The 10000-nt window shown below is 45.6% G+C and overlaps 1 protein-coding gene across 3 annotated transcripts in view; it reads right to left on the bottom strand.

The window, feature by feature from the left end:
• The window catches only part of kcnab1a (potassium voltage-gated channel subfamily A regulatory beta subunit 1a), a 134709-nt gene that overhangs the window by 39523 nt on the left and 85186 nt on the right, over window positions 1–10000 (bottom strand). For all 3 annotated transcript variants that reach the window (XM_058387896.1, XM_058387897.1, XM_058387898.1), the window contains exon 3: window positions 1544–1581. In XM_058387896.1, coding sequence (XP_058243879.1) covers window positions 1544–1581 — 38 coding nt within the window. The remainder of the gene's footprint in view (window positions 1–1543; window positions 1582–10000) is intronic.

The following is a 10000-nucleotide window of genomic DNA, read 5'->3' as shown; positions in this document are numbered from 1 at the left end:
ACAAGGTGTGTGTGTCGAGATATGTGTGTTGAGGTGTGTGTTTTGGTGTGTGTTGAGGTGTTTGGGTTGAGGGATGTGTGTTGAGGTGTGTGTTTTGAGGTATGTGTCTTGGTGTGTGTTGAGGTGTTTGTGTTGGTGTGTGTCTCCGTGTGTGCTGAGGTGTTTGTGTGGGTGTGTGTGTTGAGGTGTGTGTTTTGGTGTGTGTTTTAGAGTGTGTGTGTTGGTGCGTGTGTTGAAGTGTGTGTTTTGGTGTGTGTCTTGGTGTGTGTTGAGTGATGTGTGTTAAGGTGTGTGTTTTGAGGTATGTGTCTTTGTGTGTGTGTGTTGGTGTGTGTCCTGGTGTGTGTTGAGATATGTGTGTTGAGGGATGTGTGTTGAGGTGTGTGTTTTGAGGTATGTGTCTTGGTGTGTGTTAAGGTATGTGTGTTGAGGTGTGTGTCTTGATGTGTGTTAAGGTATGTGTGTTGAGGTGTGTGTCTTGGTGTGTGTTGAGGTATGTGTGTTGAGGTGTTTGTGTTGGTGTGTGTTAAGGTATGTGTGTTGAGGGATGTGTTGAGGTGTGTGTGTTGAGGTGTGTGTCTTGATGTGTGTTAAGGTATGTGTGTTGAGGTGTGTGTCTTGATGTGTGTTAAGGTATGTGTGTTGAGGTGTGTGTCTTGGTGTGTGTTGAGGTATGTGTGTTGAGGTGTTTGTGTTGGTGTGTGTGTGTCTTGGTGTGTGTCTTGGTGTGTGTGTGTTGAGGTGTTTGTGTTAGTGTGTGTGTGTCTTGGTGTGTGTCTTGGTGTGTGTGTGTTGAGGTATGCGTGTTGAGGTGTTTGTGTTAGTGTGTGTGTGTCTTGGTGTGTGTCTTGGTGTGTGTGTGTTGAGGTATGTGTGTTGAGGTGTTTGTGTTGGTGTGTGTGTGTCTTGGTGTGTGTCTTGGTGTGTGTCTTGGTGTGTGTATGTTGAGGTGTTTGTGTTAGTGTGTGTGTGTCTTGGTGTGTGTCTTGGTGTGTGTGTGTTGAGGTATGTGTGTTGAGGTGTTTGTGTTGGTGTGTGTGTGTCTTGGTGTGTGTCTTGGTGTGTGTGTGTTGAGGTGTTTGTGTTAGTGTGTGTGTGTCTTGGTGTGTGTCTTGGTGTGTGTGTGTTGAGGTATGCGTGTTGAGGTGTTTGTGTTAGTGTGTGTGTCTTGGTGTGTGTCTTGGTGTGTGTGTGTTGAGGTATGCGTGTTGAAGTGTTTGTGTTAGTGTGTGTGTGTCTTGGTGTGTGTCTTGGTGTGTGTGTGTTGAGGTATGCGTGTTGAGGTAAAGTCTGACTTGCATGTGAGAAGAACTGTACTCTTATTGTTTCTATGGTAACACAACACAGGGACATGTAGAGTTGACACTCTACATGAACAGATATGGTGGAGACGATGGAAGGAGTCTCCAGTGTCAGTGCTGTTATTAACTTCAAGAGAGAGAGAAAAGTGAGTCCTTTACAGCTGCTATAGCATAACTGAGAACAGGAAGTGAGGAACTAAAAATGGATGGAACTGAGGAGTGATTATGAGGTGGAACATTACCTCATCAGAAATCTGACCTCCAAAGGTCACCCAGGTTCCTACAGAAGAAAGGAAAACAATCATTAATACTTTAAACAACATTAGGAACATCATCTCAACATGATTATTCCCTGAAACCCATAAATATCCTGAAGAACCCATAAGGAACCCTTGAAGAACCTTGAGGAACATCCTCACAACATGGTTATTCCACTGGAGGAACCCTGAAACCCTTAAATATCCTGAAGAATCCATAAGGAACTCATGAGGAACCTTATCACAACACGGTTATTCCACTGGAGGAACCCTGAAACCCTTAAATATCCTGAAGAACCCATAAGGAACTCATGAAGAACCTTGAGGAACATCATCACAACATGGTTATTCTACTGGAGGAACCCTGAAACCCTTAAATATCCTGAAGAATCCATAAGGAACTCATGAGGAACCTTGAGGAACCTCATCACAACACGGTTATTACACTGGAGGAACCCTGAAACCCTTAAATATCCTTAAGAATCCATAAGGAACCCTTAAAGAACTGTGAGGAATAAGTGAATCATTTCTAGATTTCAGGATTCTGTATAATTTTTTTTGGTCCTGAAATTTGTTTCTTCACCCCAGTGCAGGTTGCTCAGCTCTAACACTTTTCCTTATGAGTTGCAGTTCTAAAGCAAAGCAGTACTTTTTCTCACAGACTTCAGCTCAGGCAAAAGGTGAAGGACACTAAAATGACATACTGCCGCTTTAATAATTCTCTTATACTGTATACCTAATATAGAGAGTCTGAATGTTTTATGTCCTGTCCTTCAAATATGTTGGTGTGTGTTTGTGTTGCTGAGTTGGTGTGTGTTGGTGAGTTTGTGTGTTAAGATATGTGTGTGTTGTGTGTTTGTGTTGCTGAGTTGGTGTGTGTTGCTGAGTTGGTGTGTGTTGGTGAGTTGGTGTGTGTTGAGTTGTGTGTTTTGGTGAGTGCTGGTGTGTGTGTTGGTGAGTTGGTGTGTTGGTGTGTGTGTTGAAGTGTTTGTTTTGGTGAGTTGGTGTGTGTTGAGTTGTGTGTTTTGGTGAGTTGGGGTGTTGGTGTGTGTGTTGGTGTGTGTTGAGTTGAGTTGTGTGTTTTGGTGAGTTGGGGTGTGTGTTGAGGTGTGTGTTATAATCACCTAATATAGAGAATCTGAAGGTTTTATGTAATGTTCTTCACATATGTTGGTGTGTGTTTGTGTGTTGGTGAGTTGGTGTTTGTGTTGGTGAGTTGGTGTGTGTTTGTGTTGGTGAGTTGGTGTGTGTTTGTGTTGGTGAGTTGGTGTGTGTTTGTGTTGGTGAGTTGGTGTGTGTTTGTGTTGGTGAGTTGGTGTGTGTTTGTGTTGGTGAGTTGGTGTTTGTGTTGGTGAGTTGGTGTGTATGTTGGTGAGTTGATGTGAGTTGGTGTGTATGTTGGTGAGTTGATGTGAGTTGGTGAGTTGATGTGTGTGTTGGTGAGTTGGTGTTTGTGTTGGTGAGTTGGTGTGTGTGTTGGTGAGTTGGTGTGTGTGTTGGTGAGTTGATGTGAGTTGGTGAGTTGGTGTGTGTGTTGGTGAGTTGGTGTTTGTGTTGGTGAGTTGGTGTGTGTGTTGGTGAGTTGGTGTGTGTGTTGGTGAGTGTGTTGGTGAGTTGGTGTGTGTGTTGGTGAGTTGGTGTTTGTGTTGGTGAGTTGGTGTTTGTGTTGGTGAGTGTGTTGGTGAGTTGGTGTGTGTGTTGGTGAGTTGGTGTTTGTGTTGGTGAGTTGGTGTTTGTGTTGGTGAGTTGGTGTGTGTGTTGGTGAGTGTGTTGGTGAGTTGGTGTGTGTGTTGGTGAGTTGGTGTGTGTGTTGGTGAGTGTGTTGGTGAGTGGGTGTTTGTGTTGGTGAGTGTGTTGGTGAGTGGGTGTTTGTGTTGGTGAGTTGGTGTTTGTGTTGGTGAGTTGGTGTTTGTGTTGGTGAGTTGGTGTTTGTGTTGGTGAGTTGATGTTTGTGTTGGTGAGTTGGTGTGTGTGTTGGTGAGTTGGTGTGTGTGTTGGTGAGTGTGTTGGTGAGTTGGTGTTTGTGTTGGTGAGTTGGTGTTTGTGTTGGTGAGTTGGTGTGTGTTGGTGAGTGTGTTGGTGAGTTGGTGTTTGTGTTGGTGAGTTGGTGTGTGTGTTGGTGAGTGTGTTGGTGAGTTGGTGTTTGTGTTGGTGAGTTGGTGTTTGTGTTGGTGAGTTGGTGTTTGTGTTGGTGAGTTGGTGTGTGTGTTGGTGAGTGTGTTGGTGAGTTGGTGTGTGTTGGTGAGTGTGTTGGTGAGTTGGTGTTTGTGTTGGTGAGTTGGTGTGTGTGTTGGTGAGTGTGTTGGTGAGTGTGTTGGTGAGTTGGTGTGTGTGTTGGTGTGTGTGTTGGTGAGTTGGTGTGTGTGTTGGTGAGTGTGTTGGTGAGTTGATTTTTGTGTTGGTGAGTTGGTGTTTGTGTTGGTGAGTTGGTGTGTATGTTGGTGAGTTGATGTGAGTTGGTGAGTTGATGTGTGTGTTGGTGAGTTGGTGTGTGTGTTGGTGAGTTGATGTGAGTTGGTGAGTTGGTGTGTGTGTTGGTGAGTTGGTGTTTGTGTTGGTGAGTTGGTGTGTGTGTTGGTGAGTTGGTGTTTGTGTTGGTGAGTTGGTGTGTGTGTTGGTGAGTGTGTTGGTGAGTTGGTGTGTGTGTTGGTGAGTTGGTGTGTGTGTTGGTGAGTGTGTTGGTGAGTGTGTTGGTGAGTTGGTGTTTTTGTTGGTGAGTTGGTGTGTGTGTTGGTGAGTGTGTTGGTGAGTTGGTGTTTGTGTTGGTGAGTGTGTTGGTGAGTGTGTTGGTGAGTTGGTGTTTTTGTTGGTGAGTTGGTGTGTGTGTTGGTGAGTGTGTTGGTGAGTTGGTGTTTGTGTTGGTGAGTTGATGTTTGTGTTGGTGAGTTGGTGTTTGTGTTGGTGAGTTGATGTTTGTGTTGGTGAGTTGGTGTGTGTGTTGGTGAGTTGGTGTGTGTGTTGGTGAGTGTGTTGGTGAGTTGGTGTTTGTGTTGGTGAGTTGGTGTGTGTGTTGGTGAGTGTGTTGGTGAGTTGGTGTTTGTGTTGGTGAGTTGGTGTTTGTGTTGGTGAGTTGGTGTGTGTGTTGGTGAGTGTGTTGGTGAGTTGGTGTGTGTTGGTGAGTGTGTTGGTGAGTTGGTGTTTGTGTTGGTGAGTTGGTGTGTGTGTTGGTGAGTGTGTTGGTGAGTTGGTGTGTGTGTTGGTGTGTGTGTTGGTGAGTTGGTGTGTGTGTTGGTGAGTGTGTTGGTGAGTTGATGTTTGTGTTGGTGAGTTGGTGTGTGTGTTGGTGTGTGTGTTGGTGAGTTGGTGTGTGTGTTGGTGAGTGTGTTGGTGAGTGTGTTGGTGTTGGTGAGTTGGTGTTTGTGTTGGTGAGTTGGTGTGTGTTGGTGAGTGTGTTGGTGAGTTGGTGTTTGTGTTGGTGAGTTGATGTTTGTGTTGGTGAGTTGGTGTGTGTGTTGGTGAGTTGGTGTTTGTGTTGGTGTGTTGGTGTGTGTGTTGGTGTGTGTGTTGGTGTGTGTGTTGGTGAGTTTGTGTTGGTGAGTTGGTGTGTGTGTTGGTGAGTTGGTGTGTGTGTTGGTGAGTTGGTGTGTGTGTTGGTGTTTGTGTTGGTGAGTGTGTTGGTGAGTGTGTTGGTGAGTTGGTGTTTGTGTTGGTGAGTTGGTGTGTGTGTTGGTGAGTGTGTTGGTGAGTTGGTGTGTGTGTTGGTGAGTGTGTTGGTGAGTGTGTTGGTGAGTTGATGTTTGTGTTGGTGAGTTGGTGTTTGTGTTGGTGAGTTGGTGTGTGTGTTGGTGAGTTGGTGTGTGTTGGTGAGTGTGTTGGTGAGTTGGTGTTTGTGTTGGTGAGTTGATGTTTGTGTTGGTGAGTTGATGTTTGTGTTGGTGAGTTGGTGTGTGTGTTGGTGAGTTGGTGTTTGTGTTGGTGTGTTGGTGTGTGTGTTGGTGTGTGTGTTGGTGTGTGTGTTGGTGAGTTGGTGTTTGTGTTGGTGAGTTGGTGTGTGTGTTGGTGAGTTGGTGTGTGTGTTGGTGAGTGTGTTGGTGAGTTGGTGTTTGTGTTGGTGAGTTGGTGTGTGTGTTGGTGTGTGTGTTGGTGAGTTGGTGTGTGTGTTGGTGAGTTGGTGTGTGTGTTGGTGTGTGTGTTGGTGAGTTGGTGTGTGTGTTGGTGAGTGTGTTGGTGAGTTGGTGTTTGTGTTGGTGAGTTGGTGTGTGTGTTGGTGAGTGTGTTGGTGAGTTGGTGTTTGTGTTGGTGAGTTCATGTTTGTGTTGGTGAGTTTGTGTGTGTGTTGGTGTGTGTTGGTGAGTGTGTTGGTGAGTGTGTTGGTGAGTTGGTGTTTGTGTTGGTGAGTTGGTGTGTGTGTTGGTGAGTTGGTGTTTGTGTTGGTGAGTTGATGTTTGTGTTGGTGAGTTGGTGTGTGTGTTGGTGAGTTGGTGTGTGTGTTGGTGAGTTGGTGTGTGTGTTGGTGAGTGTGTTGGTGAGTTGGTGTTTGTGTTGGTGTGTGTGTTGGTGAGTTGGTGTGTGTGTTGGTGTGTGTGTTGGTGAGTTGGTGTTTGTGTTGGTGAGTTCATGTTTGTGTTGGTGAGTTGGTGTTTGTGTTGGTGAGTTGGTGTGTGTGTTGGTGAGTGTGTTGGTGAGTTGGTGTTTGTGTTGGTGAGTTGGTGTTTGTGTTGGTGAGTGTGTTGGTGAGTTGGTGTGTGTGTGTTGGTGAGTGTGTTGGTGAGTGTGTTGGTGAGTTGGTGTTTGTGTTGGTGAGTTGGTGTGTGTGTTGGTGAGTGTGTTGGTGAGTTGGTGTATGTCTTGGTGAGTTGGTGTTTGTGTTGGTGAGTGTGTTGGTGAGTTGGTGTGTGTGAGTTGGTGTGTGTGTTGGTGAGTGTGTTGGTGAGTGGGTGTTTGTGTTGGTGAGTTGGTGTGTGTGTTGGTGAGTGTGTTGGTGAGTGGGTGTTTGTGTTGGTGAGTTGGTGTGTGTGTTGGTGAGTGTGTTGGTGAGTGTGTTGGTGAGTTGGTGTTTGTGTTGGTGAGTTGGTGTTTGTGTTGGTGAGTTGATGTTTGTGTTGGTGAGTGAGTTGGTGTTTGTGTTGGTGAGTTGGTGTGTGTGTTGGTGAGTGTGTTGGTGAGTTGGTGTTTGTGTTGGTGAGTTGGTGTTTGTGTTGGTGAGTGTGTTGGTGAGTTGGTGTGTGTGTGTTGGTGAGTGTGTTGGTGAGTGTGTTGGTGAGTTGGTGTTTGTGTTGGTGAGTTGGTGTGTGTGTTGGTGAGTGTGTTGGTGAGTTGGTGTTTGTGTTGGTGAGTTGGTGTGTGTGTTGGTGAGTGTGTTGGTGAGTGTGTTGGTGAGTGTGTTGGTGAGTTGGTGTTTGTGTTGGTGAGTTGGTGTTTGTGTTGGTGAGTTGGTGTTTGTGTTGGTGAGTGTGTTGGTGTGTGTGTTGGTGAGTTGGTGTTTGTGTTGGTGAGTTGGTGTGTGTGTTGGTGAGTGTGTTGGTGAGTTGGTGTTTGTGTTGGTGAGTTGGTGTGTGAGTTGGTGTGTGTGTTGGTGAGTTGGTGTGTGTGTTGGTGAGTTGGTGTGTGTGTTGGTGAGTTGGTGTTTGTGTTGGTGAGTTGGTGTTTGTGTTGGTGAGTTGGTGTGTGTGTTGGTGTGTTGGTGAGTTGGTGTGTGTGTTGGTGAGTTGGTGTGTGTGTTGGTGAGTGTGTTGGTGAGTTGGTGTTTGTGTTGGTGAGTTGGTGTGTGTTGGTGAGTGTGTTGGTGAGTTGGTGTTTGTGTTGGTGAGTTGGTGTGTGTGTTGGTGTGTTGGTGAGTTGGTGTTTGTGTTGGTGAGTTGGTGTGTGTGTTGGTGAGTGTGTTGGTGAGTTGGTGTGTGTGTTGGTGAGTTGGTGTGTGTGTTGGTGAGTGTGTTGGTGAGTTGGTGTTTGTGTTGGTGAGTGTGTTGGTGAGTTGGTGTTTGTGTTGGTTGACATACTGCCGCTTTAATACGCTGTATACCTAATATAGAGAAAATGTCATAAATTTGGACATAAAACATGTCCTTCCAACTGGCAGTGGTGGCTCAAGTGGTTAAGGCTCTGGGTCGTTGACCGGAAGATCAGGGGTTCAAGCCCCAGCACTGCCAAGTTGCCACTGTTGGGCCCTTGAGCAAGGCCCTTAACCCTCTCTGCTCCAGGGGCGCCGTATCATGGCTGACCCTGCGCTCTGACCCCAACCTCCAAGGATGGGTTATGCGAAGAAAGAATTTCACTGTGCTGTAATGTATATGTGACAAATAAAGGCTGTTTCATTTCATTTCATTTTTCAGATATGCTGGTGTGTGTTGGTGAGGCGTGTGTGTGTGTGTGTTGGTGAGTTGTGTGTGTGTGTTGGTGAGTTAGTGTGTGTTGAGTTGTGTGTGTGTGTTGGTGAGGCGTGTGTGTGTGTGTGTTGGTGAGTTAGTGTGTGTTGATGAGTTGTGTGTGTGTGTGTGTTGATGAGTTGTGTGTGCGTGTGTGTGTGTTGGTGAGTTAGTGTGTGTTGAGTTGTGTGTGTGTGTGTGTGTGTTGATGAGTTGTGTGTGTGTGTGTGTGTGTGTTGATGAGTTGTGTGTGTGTGTGTGTTGGTGAGTTAGTGTGTGTTGATGAGTTGTGTGTGTGTGTGTGTGTGTGTGTTGGTGAGGCGTGTGTGTGTGTGTTGGTGAGTTGTGTGTGCGTGTGTGTGTGTTGGTGAGTTAGTGTGTGTTGATGAGTTGTGTGTGTGTGTGTTGATGAGTTGTGTGTGTGTGTGTGTGTGTGTGTGTTGGTGAGTTAGTGTGTGTTGATGAGTTGTGTGTGTGTGTGTGTGTGTTGGTGAGGCGTGTGTGTGTGTGTGTGTTGGTGAGTTGTGTGTGCGTGTGTGTGTGTTGGTGAGTTAGTGTGTGTTGATGAGTTGTGTGTGTGTGTGTTGATGAGTTGTGTGTGTGTGTGTGTGTGTGTGTGTTGGTGAGTTAGTGTGTGTGTGTTGGTGAGTTAGTGTGTGTTGGTGAGTTGTGTGTGTGTGTTGGTGAGTTAGTGTGTGTTGATGAGTTGTGTGTGTGTGTGTGTTGATGAGTTGTGTGTGTGTGTGTGTGTGTTGGTGAGTTGGTGTGTGTTGAGGTATGTGTTGGTTGACATACTGCTGCTTTAATATGTCTCATATACTGTGTACCTAAATCTAGAGAATCTGAAGGTTTGTCCTGTATTTCAGATGTTATTGCACAAGCAAAAGATGAATTTATTTGTTTATTTATTTGTTTATTTATTTATTTATTTGTGTGTTACACCGGTGTGTTCTTCACAGAGGATTTAACACTGCAGTGTTTGCTGTAGAAATGACTGGACCAGAGTGAAAATCAGGAAGAAAACCATTCGACTCATTAATTTGACATTTTTTCAGGCGTTAATGAGGGTTTTTGTGTAAACTGGTGTAAACTAATGTAGATGAGTCAGTGTGGACAAAGTGCTACAGTGTGTGTGTGTGTGTGTGTGGCATTTAATCACATTCTCTCCTTCAGTATTTCTACATTCCTCCTGAAGGATCTGTCATCTCTGTCGGCATTTTATCCCGGTCAGTTTCTCATGAATGGCTCCTCTGAGATGTGGACAATAGAAGGGGCCATAAGGGTCAGCGCATGCACAAACACAAACACACACACACACACACACACACACAAACACACACACACTGACCGTTGTGTCATCTCGGCTGAATGATACATCCTCCGCTTTCCGCACAGACAGAAGATGACAGTGTTTTCCTTTTCATCTACCCATCCATCCATCCTTGCTTTATTCTTTCTATCCATCCATCCACATCCACACAGCATCATGAGGAACCTGGAGTCTATCCCAGGGGACTCTAGGCCTGAGGCATGGAACACCCTGGATGGGGTGCCAACTCATCACAGGGCACACACACACACACACACGCACACACACACACGCACACACACACAAACACACGACAGAACCAGGAATCAAACCCACATCTATCACACAGCACCGTGAGGATACCAGAGAATCTCCACTCAGTGTAGACGCACAGAGCAACAAGTCTGTTATTATTCTCAGTCCCTGATACAGTATTACATGAGCAGAGGGTCATGTTTGGTGTGTGTTCTTCACAGAGGATTTAATACTGAGGCATTTGCTGTAGAAATGACTGGACCAAAGCAAGAACCAGGAAGAAAATGGTCCAACTTGTTAATTAGACATTTCCTCAGGCGTTAATTAAAATCCAAAGATTTTTCATTTTCCACACAGAAAACTGGTGACAAAGTGTCACAGCGCTAAGTGCCTGAGGTACGAGAACAAAAAAGAACTTGCTAACCAGTATGTCGACACCCAATCCGGTGACACTGTACTTATTATCCACTTATACTGAATACACTATTAATGTTAAAAACAAATTAGTTCTCACTTTCACTCGCTCCTCAGCCTCGTTATGTTACCGATCAGCTTTGGACCAATCAGAACGCA

This window comes from Hemibagrus wyckioides, linkage group LG04 (genome assembly GCF_019097595.1).
Source record: "Hemibagrus wyckioides isolate EC202008001 linkage group LG04, SWU_Hwy_1.0, whole genome shotgun sequence".
Taxonomy (NCBI): Eukaryota; Metazoa; Chordata; class Actinopteri; order Siluriformes; family Bagridae; genus Hemibagrus; species Hemibagrus wyckioides.
The sequence above is the reverse complement of the archived record's forward strand: the minus strand, read 5'-3'. Positions and strand labels throughout refer to the sequence as shown.